General features: G+C 42.7%; 1 protein-coding gene across 6 annotated transcripts in view; it reads right to left on the bottom strand.

The window, feature by feature from the left end:
* afap1 (actin filament associated protein 1) overlaps positions 1-19457 on the bottom strand; it is a 350733-nt gene that overhangs the window by 83594 nt on the left and 247682 nt on the right. For all 6 annotated transcript variants that reach the window (XM_078164813.1, XM_078164812.1, XM_033609884.2 and 3 more), the window contains exon 7: positions 2253-2339. In XM_078164813.1, the coding sequence (XP_078020939.1) occupies positions 2253-2339 (87 nt within the window). The remainder of the gene's footprint in view (positions 1-2252; positions 2340-19457) is intronic.

The following is a 19457-nucleotide window of genomic DNA, read 5'->3' as shown; positions in this document are numbered from 1 at the left end:
CGTCCCTCTGCTGACACAGCATTAACAGCATCGCATATATTTTTCCACTGCTGTGTTTTTGATGTGCCTGTAACACTAGTACTGACGCTCTGGAAAATCATATTTCCTGTATTTAATTTCATTTAATAGTACCTCAATTTCGTTGTTGCTAAAGTTCTTCTTCTTTCTACTTCCCTTTTTCGGTGGCATTTCTCCAACTGTTGTGCCAGAGTTAGGTCTTTGAACACGGCACATCACCTGCCCTTACATGGTGTTTAGTGGGTGTCACATAATTGCAAACAATCGGCCACGCGCCTCCAATTTACGATCAAGTGGGATTCATCATTCAGCACACCTGGGTAAGAGCAGATTTGGATGGTAAGAGCGTTTGGTGCATCCGGAGTTGACTTCTCTTATTTTTTCTCTTAACCCAAAAAATAAGAGAAAATATAAGAGAAATTTAGAGAATGTTGCTGCATGAGGCCCTTGAATGCCTTTAAAACTGATTTTCACCTCTTCGGTGTAATATATAGCAAACTCTGTAAAACTTCTAAATCCTTAAGAATGTCTGGAACATGTTGTAGATAAATAATTAGGCTGTGAGCAGTTTGCATTAAACAGCCTATGATGTTGCTTATTGTCCACCAATTAACACACATGCTTATAATCAGACACATACATATGGTACAGTATGACTGCAGTATTATGTTACCCGCTTTTCCCAATGAAAACCAATAACACTGTGTTTTCCCTTCAGCTCTCTACACTTGCCCCCCTGTGCTAAACAGAATAAAGTCTTATTAGACTTTAACTGCTTTTACTAGCTGTATGATTGTGTTCAATTATGTGAGGAAAGCCAGTCCATTCTCATTCCAAAGTCATCAAATACCGCCGCTTTGTCAGTGATTTTGGTGTCAGATGCCTGATGCCAAAAGCCACCTTTCATATGAATTCCTAAGTTGTGTCTAAAAACATGTTTTGTGAGGTCACAGTGACCTTGACCTTTGACCTTCGCCCACCAAAGTCTAATCAGTTCCTTTGTGAGGACATTTGTGCCAAATTAGAGGAAATTCCCTGAAGGTCTTCTTGAGATACAGTGTTCTTGAAAAATGAGGAAGAACGAAGGTCACAGTTACATTGACCTTTGACCACCAAATTCTTATCAATTTATCCTTGACCCAAAGTGAATGTTTGTGCCAAATTTGAAGAAATTCCCTCAGGGTATTCTTGTGGTATTGCATTCACGAGAATTAGACTGCTGCAAGGTCACAGTGACCTTGACCTTTGACCACCAAAATCTATTTAGATAATCCTCGAGTCCTCCTTCAAGTGAACATTTGTGCCAAATTTGAAAAGATTTCCTTGTAATGTTCTTGGGATATCCTGTTCAAAAGAATGGGAGCGCTTGATGGAAGTAATTACGGACTAATGGACAACCCGAAAACACAGTGTGTCTGGCCAAGGTAAAGTCATAAATGACTAACACTCAAAGATTCATTTCAGATGTGTAATCCTTTTTTCTTGGTTGAGCAGGCAAAAACAGCAACACCATCTTAGTTTTGCTCAACGTATTGCTCCAAATACTAAAGGTCTTCATTCAGAACTATTTAGATCTGAGACTAATGTGGCAAATTCTGTGAATAGTAAAGAACTCAACACTCTGTTGGTCTTGTTAATCTGCAAAAATGGTCAATTTATAATAGTGTGTTAGGGGCTAGATATACACCAGAATTTAGATGTGGACAACAGGGTGGAGAGACATGAAGACATCCACATGGATCCTTGCAGGCATTTTTACATAAGCAAGTTATGTCACCCACACCCTTACGGACCCTTGTGGAAACAGAAAGCAAAATGTGCATGTAAGTGATCCTGAGTCTGTCAATCTTCAGAGTATGGTTTTTAGGTAGCCTGGGTCAAACATTGAATGTAACAGTTAACAGGAGTAATATGTTGCACTGCATCCACTTTTCATAATGTCTGTTGTGATTTCGAGCATTTGTTGTATGATTTTGTTGTCTGGTTAAATGTTGTTTTGTATTTTTGTATTTATGTGTATTCATGTGAAACAGTTTATGTCTCGCAAGACACATTTCAGAATTTTATTCTGACAATAAAGTGAAATCAAATCAAATCAAATCAAATCCAGCCAACCTGGAGTAAGACTTAATAATGGAACCAGCTGCGAGAACCAAATACTATAACAGAAATAATAATTCATGGTAAAGTGCAGCATAAGATAACAACACCTATCAGTGTATAAGTGTGTTTACCTTTTCCAGCTCGGGTTTGTGCACTGGTGATCCAGCTCCAGCTCCATCCATGTCTCCACCCCCATTAACACACACCTCTCTCATCACCTAGAAAACACAAGGGAATACAGCATTAGCTAATGAGGCTGCCGTTCACCCTTGGACATCAAAGCCTTTTGTTTTCCCTATTTTTGCTTGCATGTAAAATCTCAGCACAATCATGTTATACACATCTTGTTTTCAGGAAAAACTGGGATATTAGAATATGTATGCTGCAGTGATGTCACCTTAATGTAATTATAGTGACATGACTGTAAATACAAAGGACAAACAAAGACAGAAATTGAATGAGGCTGCCGTTCACCCTTGGACATCAAAGCCTTTTCTTTTCCCTATTTTTGCTTGCATGTAAAATCTCAGCACAATCATGTTATACACATCTTTTTTTTCAGGAAAAACCGGGGTATTAGAATATGTATGCTGCAGTGATGTCACCTTAATGTATTTATAGTGACATGACTGTAAATACAAAGGACAAACAAAGACAGAAATTGAATTTTGCAGCCATTACTGGAAGCAGATCTAGGCGCGGCGCAGGGTGACGCAGGGTGGCAAACCCCGCGCGGAGCTAGTTTTGAGCAGTTTGGTAATTTGGTAGACTGAGGTGCGCTGAGATGGGTGTGGCGGCGCAGCAGGGGGAGGTGTCGACAGATCCAGCTTGGCGCAGTGACAGTTTCATGCCAAAAGGCTTCGCCGAAGGTGCGCTAAAAGCTCGCCAGCTGAAACCAGGTCTACTGTCAGCGCAGGCGGAGCATAGCCGGTGTAGTGGCAGTTTGGCTGACAGGCGGACAGTGCGCACACGTCACCAAAACCTCACAGGCAGGTCTCCAGAATGTCAGGCACATTAACGACACAGTAAATACCCACAAAAACCACTATTCAATGCAACTATCTGCAATCAACACATAAATGTATCTCTATATCGACTGTCCTGTCACATGTGATGTCAGATCGGATTGGCACCGTTTGGCATGTTTGGCACGTGTAATGGAAACCCAACCTGATTTGATTAACACAGCTGCAAACTAATAAGTTCACATCCCTCTCAGCCAACCACAAACAGCCACAGCATCAGATAGGGAGTATATATTCAGCATCTGTCATCTTAGGAAAGTCAAAAGAAAAGAAACAGAGTGAGACTGCGAGAGAAAGAGAGAGCGCACGAGAGAAACGCAACATTGATTAACAATTGTGGTGACCTCCTCCCAGGCTACCTTTGCATCATCAGCCTGTAATGCTCGCAGTTCTGTAAATTTGGACACTGTGAGCTTGGACCTCCCGGACCAAAACATCAGTTTCCTCCTGGGAGAAGTTTGGCCGTCTGACACTGCTGCTCTCTTCTGCCATGGCGAATTGAGTAAACTCTCATTACGGTCCTTATTTATGGGTGAGGAGAGGGGCTCATTTGATTGGTGTGATGTGAATGGGCTGTGTAAAACTCACTCCACGCCTTCTCTCCTCCCTCTTTCCGGCTTGCGCAGGTAGGAGGGACGGAGGTGGGAAAGAGGAGTAGTTGCGCCAGTGCGCACGGTGTGCCAAACTTACAAAATCCGCCTGGCCACACCCAGTTGGCAAAGCGCAGGTGCGCTGCGCCTCCGTCTCGCCTGGTCTGCGAAACTAGAGGCCCTAGTCTTCAATGACACAGAGGGCAGTATCACACTCCCTGCACTTCCAGGGGGTACACTGGATGATTGTGTAGAGTATGTGTATGTGTATATGTCTATATATTGTTTTACATTGTATTAGATTGTAACATTTCTGCCTATTTCCATGTCAAGAAGTCAAATAAAATGTGTAAAATGGAATAAAAACTATCACGTTATCAGGGGTGTAACAATACATGTATTCCTACTGAACTGTTTGGTTGGCTTTTGGTTCGTATGCATTACAAACTTAACAAAATGTTGAACTACCGATTACATTTGGAAATTAAAATATACAGCTTAACCTAGGGATGCACGTTAATATCAGCACGTCATCGGTATCTGCCGATATTGGCTTTAAAAGGAACTATTAGAATTAAACTTGCACCGATTAATTGGCAGTGCTCAAAATTGGGCCGATTTTCACGTGATCGGCCATGATCAGCGACCAGCTGGTCAGTCTAAAATATGCTGACTTAAAACGCCCGCAAATTCCCGGCGCGCTGCATGATTTACATCGTATAACATCAGCAGCGCACACACTCACATGTGCAACTCACGGCTTGGCCGATGTGAAGAAGGGGACCTCAGGGACACACTGGTTTGGGTAGGACAACTAAATGATTCCAGCCAGAGAATCAGGTTCGAGAGGATACTTTAACTTTCAATGCAGGAGGTTCACAATAAGTGTGTAGGCTACGTGTGTGGTTCTGAAATAAACAAAAGGAAAAATAGCTTTAGGTTACACTCAATTCTTACAAATATGGCTTCTCACCTTAATCATTCACGGACACACATTAAAAGAGAGAAGGAGAAAGTTGTTAATTATCCGTGTTAGGTTTAACTGCGGAGCTCTCACTGCTGTACGGTGCCACTTGTGACTGACGAGGTGCGTGTCTGTGTGCCGAAGATACGCGTGTCCGTGCGCTTACTGGCGGGCGCGTCCTCAGTGCTAAGGGCTTTCGTACAGGCGACCTACATCATGTCGACAGTAAGCCTATGGAATTTTTGTCTATTCAAGATCACAAATGCTATACACCAAAAATTATTATTTTATTTATCTATGTTTTTATTTATGTATGCCTTTTTACTTACTTATTTTAATCCTGTTTAATCCTTTTTGTTTGTTTGTTTGAGATGATTACTGAAAAGCTGGTTGTATCTTGGTTAAAATGTTCTAATAAAGGAAAGATAGAAAATATTGCAATATCTTGTGTGCTGTAAAGTGGTTTGAAAAAAATTAAATTGTAATCGGCCAAAATCGGGATCGGCCGTCCAAACACTCTCCAAATCAGAAATCGGGATCGGCCCAAAAAATTGTAATCGGTGCAAGTCTAATTAGAAACGACAAACATGCTTCTTCTTAATTTCCACAATGAATGAACATTGCATACATTAAAAAGTATTGCATTTCATGTCTCCAACTACTGGCGGCTGTGCCTCAGAGGTAGAGCGGGTCGTCCACCAATCGAAAGATCAGTGGTTTGATCCCGGGCTCCTCCAGGCTGCATGTCGAAGTATCCTTGAGCAAGATACTGAACCCCAAATTGCTCCCGATGGCTGTTCCATCGGTGTGTGAGTGTGTTAAAACTGAGTAGCAGGTGGCACCTTGTATGGTAGCCTCGGCCACCAGTGTATGAATGTGTGTGTGAATGGGTGAATGTGACTCGTAGTGTAAAAAAGCACTTTGAGTGGTCACTAGATGACTAGAAAGGCGCTATACAAATGCAGGTCCATTTTACTGGTGGGCCATCACAATAAGAGTCAATAAGCATATACTATCAGAATCAGAATCAGAATCAGCTGTATTAGCGAAGTACATGTGTGCATACAAGGAATTTGACTTTGGTAGACTTGCTCTCAATGTACCAGTATTGATATAAGTATTCAAAATTAGACAAGAAGTGGACTATACAGAAATATGCAAATATACAAAAAATACATATATCTATATATATATCTATATATATATATATATATATATATATATATATATAGATATCTATATATATATCTATATATATATACACATATATATACAAATATTCATTAAATAACATAGAAACATAAAAAAATATAGGCTACAATACACAAGGATACAAGTGTTTGTCCTGCCACTCTGTGACTGGCAGGAATTAATCGACAGCCTGGGGGAAGAAACGGTCTTTGTGACGGGTATATTTGGCGAGCAGTGCTCTGTAGCGCCTACCAGAGGGGAGGAGTTTAAACAGTTTGTGTTCAGGGTGTGAGGGGTCTACAGAGATGTTTCCTGCCCGTTTCCTGACCCTTGACTGGTACAGTTCCTCGATGGAGGGAAGATCAGTCCCAATAATCCTCTCTGCACACCTGATTGTCCATTTCAGTCTGTTCCTGTCCAGTTGGTGGCAGATCCAAACCAGATGGTGATGGATGTGCAGAGAACAGACTGGATTATGGCTGTGTAGAACATTATCGGCAGTTCCTGAGGCAGGTTGAGCTTCCTGAGCTGTCTCAAGAAGTGCAGCCTCTGCTGGGCCTTTTTCCGGACAGTGTCTATGTGGGAGGTCCACTCCATCTTGAGCGGGTTCAGCTCCAGGTGGTTCTGACCGCACCAGAGGACCAGCTGCTCCACCTCCTGTCTGTATGCAGACTCATCACAATCCCGGATTAGACAGATGACCATGGTGTCGTCCGCAAACTTCCAGAGTTTCACAGAAGGGTCCCCTGAGGTGCAGTCGTTGGTATACAGGGATAAGGGCAGTGGGGAGAGGACACACCCCTGGGGGGCGCCAGTGCTGATGGACCGGGAGCTGGATGTGATGCCCCCCAGCCTCACACGCTGCCTCCTGTCAGTCAAGAAGCTGGTAATCCACTGACAGGTGGAGGCAGGCACCATGAGCTGGATGAGCTTCTGGTGGAGTATTTCAGGGATGATGGTGTTGAACGCAGAGCTTAAGTCCACAAACAGGATCCTTGTATAAGTTCCTGGGGAGTCGAGGTGGTGCAGGATGTAGCGCAGTCCCATGTTGACTGCATCATCCGCCGACCTGTTCGCCCGGTAGGCACACTGCAGGGGGTCCAGCAGGGGGCCTGTGATGTCATTCAGGTGGCGCAACACCAGTCTTCCAAAGGATTTCATTGCCACAGATGTCAGGGTGACGGGCCTGTAGTCATCTAATCCTGTGATGGAAGGCTTCTTGGGGACTGGGATGATGGTGGAGCGTTTGAAGCAGATGATGGTGGAAGAGAGGAGGGTACTCCACACAGCTCCAGCGATCAGTTGAAAATCCGAGTGAAGACAGGGGCCAGCTGGTCAGAGCAGACTCTCAGGCAGGAGGGAGACGTTGTCAAGTCCCGGAGCCGTCCTGGTCCTCTGTCTCTGGAAGAGCTGACACACATCCTCTTCATAGACCTTTAGTGCGGGGGGGGGGGTTTGCTGGGGTGCAGGTAATCCCTTTGTGTGGTTGAGAGGTGTGGATAGGGCCTTTTCAAACCTGCGGTAGAAGCTGTTCAGGTTGTCTGCTCATCGGAGGTTTTCCGTAGGGTGGGGGGATGGTCTCCTGTAGTTGGTAATGTCCTACAGGCCTCTCCAAACTGACGCAGGGTCATTGGCTGAGAAATTGTTTTTTAGCTTCTCACTGTAGCCCCTCTTGACTACCCTGATCTCTTTTGTTAGCTTGTTTCTCGCCTGCTTGTACAAAGCCCAATCCTTGCTCCTGTAGGCCTCCTCCTCGCCTGAGTTTTGGTGTGAACCCGGGTTTGTTATATGTGCAGAAGGTCTTCGTCTGCACACACATATCCTCACAAAAACTGATGTAAGATATCACAGTGTCAGTGAGTTTGTCAAGGTCTGTGGCCTCAGCTTTAAAAACACTCCAATCTGTGCAGTCAAAGCAGGCCTGTAGCTCCAGCTTTGACTCCTCAGTCCACTTCCATACAGTCTTTACTACAGGCTTAAAAGTTTTTGATTTCTGCCTGTAGGTTGGGATGAGATGGAGCAGAGCTCTCTGAGGCAGTGATCAGAGAGCCCCAAAGCTGCACGGGGGACAGAGGGATAGGCGTCCTTTAAAACTGTGAAGCAGTGGTACAGTGTGTTGGAGTCCCTGGTGGGGCATTTTATATGCTGTTTATATCTGGAAAGTTTGTGAAAGAGGTTTGCTCTGTTAAAATCCCCTAGGATGATGAGCAGGGAGTCTGGATGTTTTTCTCCACGTCTGTCACCTGGTCAGCCAGGTGTTGTAATGACTTTATGAGTTAGGAGCAGAAACTCGTCCATCTTATTTTCCAGAGAGTGGACATTCGTCAGGTGTATAGACAGGAGCGGAGCATGTTATCCCCGTTGCCGTAGCCTAACCAGCGCTCCTGTGCGATTACCCCGTCTCCATCTCCGGCGAATCCAAAGGAGAGCCGCTCCACCTCTGACCAAAATATCTGCAAAACTTGCTTGGTCATTGAAATCCGCAGAAAATTCAATAGAAAAAATCCCTGGCCTAATCTGTGTTTAATATAATGTTCTTAGTGCTACTGTCCTCAAGAAGACAGCCCACAGAAAAGGCAACATGCTGTCTGCCCCTCCCACCCCCAAACCAGAACATTCTAATCCACTGAGACACACTGGGAGGCAGCTACGCTAAGCTAGCTTGATGCAAGATGGTTAGTAACTAGAATATAGAGGCTCATGCACACCTTCAAAAACTTGTAGACAGGTGTGTAGGAGGAAAATGTTCATAGGTGAAGAAAAAGGGAATTCCCGCACACTGTCCTATCACTTGCAATAAAGTTAAAGAGATGTTTATTCATGTATTTATTAGAAGTTAAAGTTTGCAAGTAACAGGGCAGTGTGTGGGAAATCCCTTTAAATTCAAAGATGATTAGTAACGCAATTACCAGACCAGAAATTTAAGGTCCTCCGATAACCTACAGGTTTGGTGTATGGAGTCACTTTGGTTCCACTGTGAATTATGAGGGCGATGGTGAGAGAGAGTGGTGGATAAAAAATACACAGAGCCAAAGAATGAGCTACCGTACAGCTACAGACTCTTCAGCAGCTAACCCAGTAGCACGCTAACATGCACGACTCCTGAACTGATGAGCAAGTCGCTGTGAAGCTGCAGGCTCTCGTCAGCAGCTAAGCCAGTAGCACACACAGTCACAGCACACACACCCTTCAAACCAGGGACTGACAGTCATGGCTATAGCTTCCTGGCCTTCACTTGATAATAGCAGCTAACATTAGCACAAAGCACCCACCCACAGCAGTGAGCAGTAAACTGATGGAGGGCCAGGTGGCTGATTCAGCCAGAAAGACTGAAAGGTTTGTTAGTGACGGCTGAATAGCTTGTGTTTATATGACTGTGGCATTTAACAGAGATGTTTATTCATGTATTTATTAGATTCATCATTTATCTGAAAAAGCTCAGAGAGATTGTGGGACGTAGTGAATCTGCTGCCAACAAACAGTGGGTGAAAGAAACAACACTGATACTATGCGCCCTCATGTCAGTAGTAGGCTATTTTAGGGAAGGGGTTATGTTAAGAATGACTACATTGCGTAATCCAGCAGGCTTTAAGGCCCACCTGAAAAATCCTTCACACAGAAATTATGAAAAACAGTTCAACAACTCACTCCACAACTCAACAAGTATTTTCTAACATGTATAATGTGTGCAGAAAGAAATCACTGATTTTCCTTTATCCAAGCTTTAACAAGCTCATTTCAGCCAGACTGTAATTCCTGATTTGTATATAAAAAAAGTCCATATTATGTTAGTATTCATACATTTAAAATGTTAAAAATCAAGAAAATTTCTCGCGCATTTCTATTTTTTGCTGTATCGAAAACGTACCACACCAAGACATCATTGTATCATACTGATATGATACAATACGATACAATATACTTTATTGTCCCCATAGGGAAATTTGTCTCGGACTCAGGAGCTGCACAAGTATTGCTGCCTTACAATAATAGTCCAGAAGAAATGAAGCATACACCATAAAAACATAACAGTGTTGCACATCAGCCATTCATGTATTGCACATAACACCAGTACACAACAGAGCACCATAAGCAAAGCACAACACAGCCCCTATGCATCAAGCGACATTATTTGTAATCTTAACTGACGTTGGCACAAATACATTTTTAAAACAGTTCAGTTTAAATCTGGATATGTATCACTGTATCTGTATCATTTGCTGGAGTGTAAAAGCTCTTACTCAGCGTGGACAAGATGGGAAGAGTCAGACAGTATTCTCTGTGCTTGTCTGAGAACAGACTGCTCATACAGTACGGCATACATTTTAGGACATCCTCAGGTGTCAGGCTTCAGTGTCAGACCTTAGATGAAAACCTATGAATGAACACATGTGGAGTTATGTACTTAACAAAAAAAGGTGAAATAACTGAAAACATGTTTTATATTCTAGTTTCTTCAAAATAGCCACCCTTTGCTCTGATTACTGCTTTGCACACTCTTGGCATTCTCTCGATGAGCTTCAAGAGGTAGTCACCTGAAATGGTTTCCACTTCACAGGTGTGCCTTATCAGGGTTAATTAGTGGAATTTCTTGCTTTATCAATAGGGTTGGGACCATCAGTTGTGTTGTGCAGAAGTCAGGTTAATACACAGCCGACAGCCCTATTGGACAACTGTTGAAATTCATATTATGGCAAGAACCAATCAGCTAACTAAAGAAAAACGAGTGGCCATCATTACTTTAAGAAATGAAGGTCAGTCAGTCCGGAAAATTGCAAAAACTTTAAATGTGTCCCCAAGTGGAGTCGCAAAAACCACCAAGCGCTACAAGGAAACTGGCACACATGAGGACCGACCCAGGAAAGGAAGACCAAGAGTCACCTCTGCTTCTGAGGATAAGTTCATCCGAGTCACCAGCCTCAGAAATGGCAAGTTAACAGCAGCTCAGATCAGAGACCAGATGAATGCCACACAGAGTTCTAGCAGCAGACCCATCTCTAGAACAACTTTTAAGAGGAGACTGCGCGAATCAGGCCTTCATATTAGACCAGTGGAAATCTGTGCTTTGGTCTGATGAGTCCAAATTTGAGATCTTTGGTTCCAACCGCCGTGTCTTTGTGAGATGCAGAAAAGGTGAACGGATGGATTCCACATGCCTGGTTCCCACTGTGAAGCATGGAGGAGGAGGTGTGATGGTGTGGGGGCGTATTTCTTACGCTAGGAGCATGGCCAGTGTTATGCTGAGATCTGCATGCCTGCCGAGAACTGCATGCACCTCGCGGGAGCGCGCGCACAGCTGAAAGGAAAGCTACCGTCTTGATTTTTAAGGAAACGTACTGTTTAAAAACAAAATAATCTTCTTTGTCAGGTTCATCAGTGATGATCACTCATCTGAAGTCTAGTTTTTTAACGTTTAGCGTCATCAGTGTTTTATTAGAATCGGTAAAGTAGTGTTTCCTCGATTGGTCTGAATAGTCTGCTTGATTAATCTCTCATTATTTCTTAATGCCAACTCTTCACTATTTTGTGTGTGGCTGCGTTTTTAAACATGGGATTTCAGATAGCTCTACGAAAACAAGGTTTTTAAATGCGGAAAATTAATGTAGGGAGTCATTCGCATTGTCAAGGCCCATCAAACAAAGTACGCTACGTGCTGATAAAGCTATGATGGTGTTCCTATCAAACTTTGATTTGAAGTTTCATGAGGGTGTTAAGGGGTGCGTGCATTTTTCGACAGAAGTGATTGCTGCTGCCGAATAATGCATCCCCTGTTATTTATGCTTAGATCATTATTAAATGAATGAAATTCACACTGTTGAGCCAAAAGGATCCAGAATATGAGCTGGTAAAATCCTCTGATTCACAGACCTCCTGAAATATAATTACAGAACTGGATGCATTATTCGGCAGAGGTGTATTTATTAGGCTACCTGCCGAGATTTGCATCCCCAGTTTTTTCAGCCTAGAAGACTACCACATGTATGAAATTCACACTGTTGAGCCAAAAGGACCCAGAATAACGTGTTTTGATGACGTCATTTATTACCTTTTGGTCTGACGTCTTTTTTTCTGATGCCTTTTGGTCCGATGACTTTTTTTCCGAGGCTGTTTAGTCTGACGACTTTTTTTCTGATGCCTTTTGGTCCGATGACTTTTTTTCTGATGCCTTTTGGTCTGACGTCTTTTTTCTGATGCCTTTTGGTCCGATGACTTTCTTTCTGAGGCCGTTTAGTGTGACATCTGACAGAGGTTTTCCTGAGACCTTATGCCTTTTCATCTAAGGTCTTATGCTGAATCCTGACACCTAAGGATGTCCTAAAATGTTTGCCGTAGTGTCTGGGGAGACTGGTGTTCCTTCCTCCCCATGACCTTCATGGCTGTCTGAACCAGATGAGCAAGTTTGAATTTGTATCCGCTGTCACACTCTCAAACCATGCTGACAAACCATACCTGACAACACTCTCTAGAACAGCCTGATAAATAAAAACATGATCCTCTGATCCACCCCAAACACTCAAAGTCTTCTGTAGATATAAAACCTTTGCTGTAGCCGAGAATACACACTGCCAACATGGACCCTTCAGCTAGGGCTACTGTTCAGTTGGACAACCGAGGTACTCGGTAGAAGCACACCTGATTTGTTTGTTCATCATGTATGATGACTGGGCTATGATCCCCCACTGACCTGGGGTCCAAAGTCATCTCCTCAGTTTTACTGGTGTTAAAACCAAGTAGTTGGCATCACACCACTGCACAAACCAATGTTTATTTCATCAAAATAGGCTGAGGGACATTTGTCCTTGTGCAGAAGACTGAGAATGGCAGTGTAATCTGAAAATTTAAAAAAAATGAGAGTTGCCAGATTTGCTTTTCTTACAGTCATTAGTGTATAGTGCAAAGAGAACTAGTGAACTGCCCCTGTGGGGCACCTGTACTGATGTATGTGGACTGTGTAACAGAGCTGTTAACCCTGACATACTGAGTATGGTCGGTTAAAAAGTTAAAATACCAGAAAATATCCAACCCAACTGTGAATTTTGTGAACCATTACAGCCCTATATCTTACATATTATATATACTGGATATATCCATGGACTGCTCATCACACGTCCTGGTCACATGAGCTTGCAATACTATTTAGGTGGGCAAAGGATAATCTACATGTTATTCATTACATTCATAATATTTTTACTCATTATTTCCCTTGTTACACCAACAGCATTACTCTGCTGATCCTCCTGAATACCATGTCATTCCACTGCAAAGATCCTTTGGATCAGTGCTGTTACGTACACAGCAACACCGCCTCTGATTTGTTGACAGACTTGACCCAATGCATTATGGGATACCCCTTGCCCTTGGTAAGCTTCAGCTAACATCTAATGACAAAAACATCTCCTTTAAATGCTTATATGGGGATAAATAATCAGAGAAGATCTTCATTATTGGATGTCATAGTTTTTAAAGATCTCCAAACAAACTTTGCTGCTCCATGTTGGATTACAAAGCCTCTGAAAGGGCCATGATTATACCAGAACCATCGTTGGAAAACATGAACAGTGACAAAGCGGCAGCCATTTTAAGTGAGTTGGTGGAAACTCACTTTAATTTTCGTAATGTCATTAAGAAATGGCAGTTAACGGGAGGTCAAGTTGAGGTCTGGAAGACTCAGAAAACTTTCTGACACTTCTGTATTACTTTGGTGCATGAAAGTTAGCAGCTAGATAGCGAGATAACGAGCTAAGCTAACAAGCCAGAAAAAACAATGATACATGCTAATTACTGCTAACATATAAATAAAATGATTATAGAATGTCACTTACCAAAAAACTAGACCACTGGTGTCTTGAAAGGTCAGTTGGTACAATTATCTGCACAGCAAGCCATATTATTTGTACATTATTTGTACAAAAAAAAATCTCCAAAATGCTCCAGCTAGCTGGCACCCTTAACTATGCAGAACTTTAAGCCTTAATAACATTTAAACGGGAAAATTCACCCCCCGTACAGTTGTCATGAATGATGAAATGAGCCAAAGAGACCAAAACCGTTTTTTGCACCGGGCTGTGAACATGTTTATTTCAGCTGTAAAGTTGGACATTTTAACATGGGAGTCTATGGGCATTTGCAACCAGTCCCAGGTGGCCAGTCAATGAACTGCACTTTTTGGCACTTGCGCATTGGCTTCACTCGTCAGCCCTGGAGGTTGCTGCTTGGCTGAGACATGGTACTGCCTCTTTCTAACTGAGCAGAGATGGGTGTGGACGTGTGTTGACACAGTGCAAGCAGTTGACATGAGTAACTAAAATGTCTGTGTGCTTACAGTGATTAACTACAGCTTTCTAAAGTTCTGATACTGACTATAAGAGTTATTATGTCCTCACCCAGATTCACCGAACCAGAAAGACCTGTGATAATTACAATCCTTCCGCCATTTGTTGAAGGAAAAGTCTCCGTGAGTGACTGAGATGTTGATGTGTTTGCTAATGTGAAGCTAATGAACTGTAATCGCAGTGAAATTACATGAAAACATGATAGCCGCACTAGCATTAAATTACAAATAAGTCATCAACCATCTATATGTGTTTAAAATAGCTGCTGAAATTATCAAGGATTCTTTTTTAATATTCTTTTTAGGGCATTTTAGCTTTTAATTGAAAAAAGGGAGAGACAGAGGGAGTGACATGCAGCAGGGGGCCATAGGTTGGAGTCGAACCTGGGCCGCTGCGGCAAAAGCCTTGTACTTGAAGCGTCTACTCTGTCCATTAAGCCACCACCTGGTTAGCAAAATTCTGTTGGCTAAAGTTCACATGTGGTCTTGTCAAACTGTTAGGTCAAAGCTGATATTCCCCGAGATGAGCTCTCATTGTTTTCCTTTTGTGCAACAAGTAATTTCATTCAGTACGCTACAAAATCAAATGATGAGATGACTTACTGTACACGTGATAAGGCATCCCCTGTCTTGTGTGTGCACCCTCTTCTTGCTGCAGTCAGATCACCTGTATCTTACCCGGATACAGCAATGCTATTTTCTGATTGGCTGATAGGTTAGCTGTATGTTATTTTTTGATTGGCTGTTGTGTAGCTGTGTCTTATTTTTATTGGCTGGAGCGTGGCAAACTCTTGTTGAGCGCTCCGGTACCCACAGCGTCTTGCAAAACGTCCCACTATACAGCGATGTAACTTTGTGGGTGTTATCATAATTTTTTATGCATGAGAAATACCAGGTGTGGCGAGTGAGAGTGTGAAAAGGTTAAAATGCGTGTGTCACACTCTCAAAGCGTGAGACGTGAGCCCTGCATGTGTGTGTCTTTCGGACCTGTGTGTTAATGACAAAAAGAGTGAAAAAATTGAATTTCCCCTCAGGGAGATTAATAAAGTATATAAAATATAAAGTTTTTACAAAAGCTATACTTAACCTTGTGTGAAAATGACCATGTGAAAAGTTAATGCAGAATTTAATAGACCCTTTTAGGGCAGACGTCACAATGTCGTCAGTTTGTTAGCTGAAGGCAAAACACGACTCACCACCACAGGGCTGTAGGCTACATAGGAGTCTTAAAATGTCGTCTTGTTGTGTTATTGGGAACCAGAATAGTAGGAGTCATGGCTCGAAACTTAAAATTTAGCACATACCACCTGACACTGCCCGTCAACAAAAACAAAGACAGCTATGGTTAAATGAGATAAGACGAAAGGACTGGATGGAGGCAATCATCAAAAATGCTCACATGTGCAGCGCACACTTCATATCAGGTTAGGGAAAAAGTATTTCCTGTTGTAGGGATAAATAACGTCACGTGTATTAAGGGTTATCATGTCCACATAATCAGAAATTGGGGAGGTATTAAGAGGAATGTTGGATTTCTCCGTAATGCTAACTTTTTAGTGCATTAGCTAACGTTAGCTCGATAGCAAAACAAACTGGAGGAAACCGTTGAAGTGTCGTCCTCCTTTGAAAGATTGGCATAGTAATCAACCACAAAGTTGGCCGTCCCACCTTCAGCAATCCTGTCAAATCAGCCATCCACTGTATGAGAGCATACAGTTCGGCCAGTCTGGTCGCTTTGGTCAGTGTTTACTTATTCAAGTAACACTGGCGGCCCCGGAGAGTGAGTGACCTGACATGGTGTGTTGGTAAATTCAGTCTGACACTCTACACTAAAATGAGAGCCCTGTTGGTCAAAGAAACAGAGCTTCATATTTCTATATGAATTAACAAGCAGTTAATTTAATCACACGTTCACTCTGCTCGGTGCTCTGTGGCTCCATCTCCACAGACAGAGTGCGGTGCTCTGGATAACCGAACACTACATTCAGACAGTGCTCTGAATTTACGAACAGTACAGTTTGCTCCAGAGTGCGCTCCGGCACTTAAATAAGTATTTCTGAATGCACCACTTGTATCATCTCCTACCATTGTCTAAAACAAGCCAAAAGAACTCCCTAGCTAGCACTAGCTAATGTCTGTGGAGAATTGTTTTGCATCCAGCTAAGCCCCGCCCACCAAAAAACATCATACTGTTTACTAACAGTAAAAGGGCCTACATGTTTTACAAGACATAAGGGCACGTATTCAGAGGAAAAAGTGGCCATTTTGAGCAAAGCTCCTAAAAATGCTTTTTTTTCGAACATCGCGTCATATTACGTAATGGGAGGGAGTTGGTCTCCTCAGCTCTGCCTCAGCCTAGTGCGCAGTAGTAGGTGGTAGTGAGTCTGAGCTGTCGTGGTCGCATTTATTTATCATCATCATGGTAAATTATTGTGTTTGTGCTGGTTGCACAAACTCCAACCTGTCAGGACATCGGGTCCACCGTTTTCCTAACAGGAAAAGGAACGGTACTATCTTTCGGGCCTGGGTGCTTTTTGTGCAGGTGAAGAGAAGGGACTTCACTTCGGCATCTGTTACGAAAAACGTGATCGTATGTGGCGCTTATTTTAGACAGGAGGATTATCATCCCAGCGATATGATGAAGTTCAGGATGCCGATGCCAGGAGCGGGTGAGACTCAATGCTGGCGCGGTTCCTTCAGTGCACAGAGGCTTTATCAAGTCCACCATCAGCAGCAGCTTCTGGCCGGCATAATGGCCACGGATCCGTCAGAGATTCAGCTAGACGAAAACGTGAGCTGTGCACCGTAAGTATTGTTTTCTAACGTTTGCTAACTTCCACATTAGTCACAATAATGATTTTAAATAATGAGACTCAACGTGTGATACGTGTTGATTGTTGTAAGGCAACTTAGCTAGCTTGTAAATCTGTTAGCTAGCATTAGCAATGCATTTTGTTAATATAGTGTACTGTTTACTTATGAGAAGGCATACTTGGTAACCTCAGTTTGCTAACATTAGAACCCTGAAGTCTAGTTACAGCTCGGTGACTTTGTTTGCACATCTAGTACATTTGTAATTTATTTTCATGTGGTGTACTGTTGGTGGGTTATAAGGATGTGGGAGATACTACAGATGCACCTACAGCCAGTGCTGCAGTGCATGTAGACCCAGAGGAAGAGGCCTTCTCCACTGGTTCCTCAACCATCTGTGTTTCACTTTGGCTCACAGTGTAATCTCAAGCCTTTACATCGTTCATCAGGTAGTGTAACATTACTTGTATATCTAGAATTAGCTGTGCATGCCACACAGCTATTTACATAATGTAGGAGGGCAAAATATTAGAAAGACCTCTTAGTATGATGCAGGCTGGTACATCGCCAACACTATGACCTCCATAATTAACATATAATTGAACTAACACAGCTCAGACCGAATGTCAACAAACATTGAACATTATAAGCTTCATGAATGCAGATTTTGTGACAGAGCTGTTGTATTAGATGGCATTAGATTGTACAGGTGTACCTATTAAAGTGGACACTGAATGTATGATGTTGCACAATTATATAAGGTAAACCTCTTTTTTTATCCTGTCCAGGTACAGCCCAAGATGGTCAGTGTGGGGACTCAGACAGAAAGGTTTGAGAAACGAACATCAACTCCACTGGCCAGTCCTGTACACAGCAATGATGAATCCTCCTCTGTTTTCATGGATGAAGCTGGTGATATGTCATGGATGCCAGAGAAGGAAATGAGTGAGTCATCTGACGAGGAACTGTCAAAAGAGCCACCTCAAGAACCTCCCCATGACCTCAAGTAAGACTTCTTCTTTTAATTTAGATTAGATAGATTATGTGTCACCAAATTGTGTCATAGTCAGAAATAATAACTTTTTCTTTTTTCAGTGCTGCTGACAAGTTCATTGTGTGCCAAGGCCAGCTGATGTCCTTGTTTAACATTTGCCCTGCCTGTTGTGGAGAAACCCAGGGAAACATAGACCAGCAGGAGGGAACTTTAGGATATTTGTGAATTCTGATAGAAAAAGGAAGTTCTTAACCTGTATGTTAATTCTTATTGATTTTGTTTGTTTGTTTGTTTGTTTTGATCTATTTATATACTTTATTATTTTTATGATATATAGGCCTACTGGTAATTTTTTGCCTGTCATATACATCTCTTGGGTCTGTGCAACATGTGGGCATGAGCGTTATTGGCAGAACCAGCCAATGCTGCACCGAAACATGCCTGCCTGCAACCTCTTATTGAGTGGTGCCATCCACTTTTCGGGTTGCATGGCTACCCAGACCATAAGAATGCTGAAGCTGTTTGGGCTTCAGTGCATCAGTGCCAGCACCTTCTTCCGCCATCAATGACTGTACACAATTCCTACCATCGTGCAGGCTTGGCAGAATGAACAGGCAGGGATCATCAGAGATTTGAATGAGATAGGGGGTGGGCTGATCCTCTCTGGTGACTGCAGGTAGTACACTTCAGCTTGTATCGTTGATATAGAAAACAGGTCAAAACAACATGATATAGTTTAATGTATCATTTTTTGTGCTTTAATGTCTGACCACAGATGTAAATAAGCTATATAGCTGACTCTGGCCCAACATTTGTGTTGTGCATGACCCCTGTTCAATAAACTAATTAAACTGTTTTTGACATCGATAGGTCAGACTCACCTGGCCAATGTGCCAAATATGGCACCTACTCTTTGATCGAGGACAGAATTAACAAGGTTTTGGATCTTCAACTTGTCTAGGTAAGTTAACGTTATCAGACACACAAATCAGTTGTCTCATAACACCAGTGACATGATCGAATGTTTTTTACAGAGCTCAGAGGTCCCAAGTAGCACCTGGTGTGAGGTAGAAGGTCTGAAGCGCAGCATAGAATTTCTTAAGGAGCAACAGATGCAAGTGTCAGTCCTCATCACAGAAATCGGCAGGTAAAGACACGCAACAACAGTTTCTTATCATTTCAGAAGCTGCTTCTCCACCAGAAACCAATTATCTCTAATTGGTAGGGGAGTGATCTCACCGAGGTCAGAGTGATGGAGTTAAGTCTTTAAGACACACCGGCCTGCCCGGCCCCACCTACAAGGTGCGACTATAAAGCACCTGTGGAGGCGTGAACCCAGTGATTGTTTGATCTCCACCTGATCGTCAGTGTGTTAAGCAAGTTGTGTGCAAGAGTGTGAAAGAAAGCAGACTTGGGGTCCAGAAGTACC

The sequence above is a fragment of the Epinephelus lanceolatus genome, chromosome 22 (assembly GCF_041903045.1).
Source record: "Epinephelus lanceolatus isolate andai-2023 chromosome 22, ASM4190304v1, whole genome shotgun sequence".
NCBI lineage: Eukaryota > Metazoa > Chordata > Actinopteri > Perciformes > Serranidae > Epinephelus > Epinephelus lanceolatus.
Note: the sequence above shows the minus strand (reverse complement) of the source record. Positions and strands in the feature narration are given on the sequence as shown.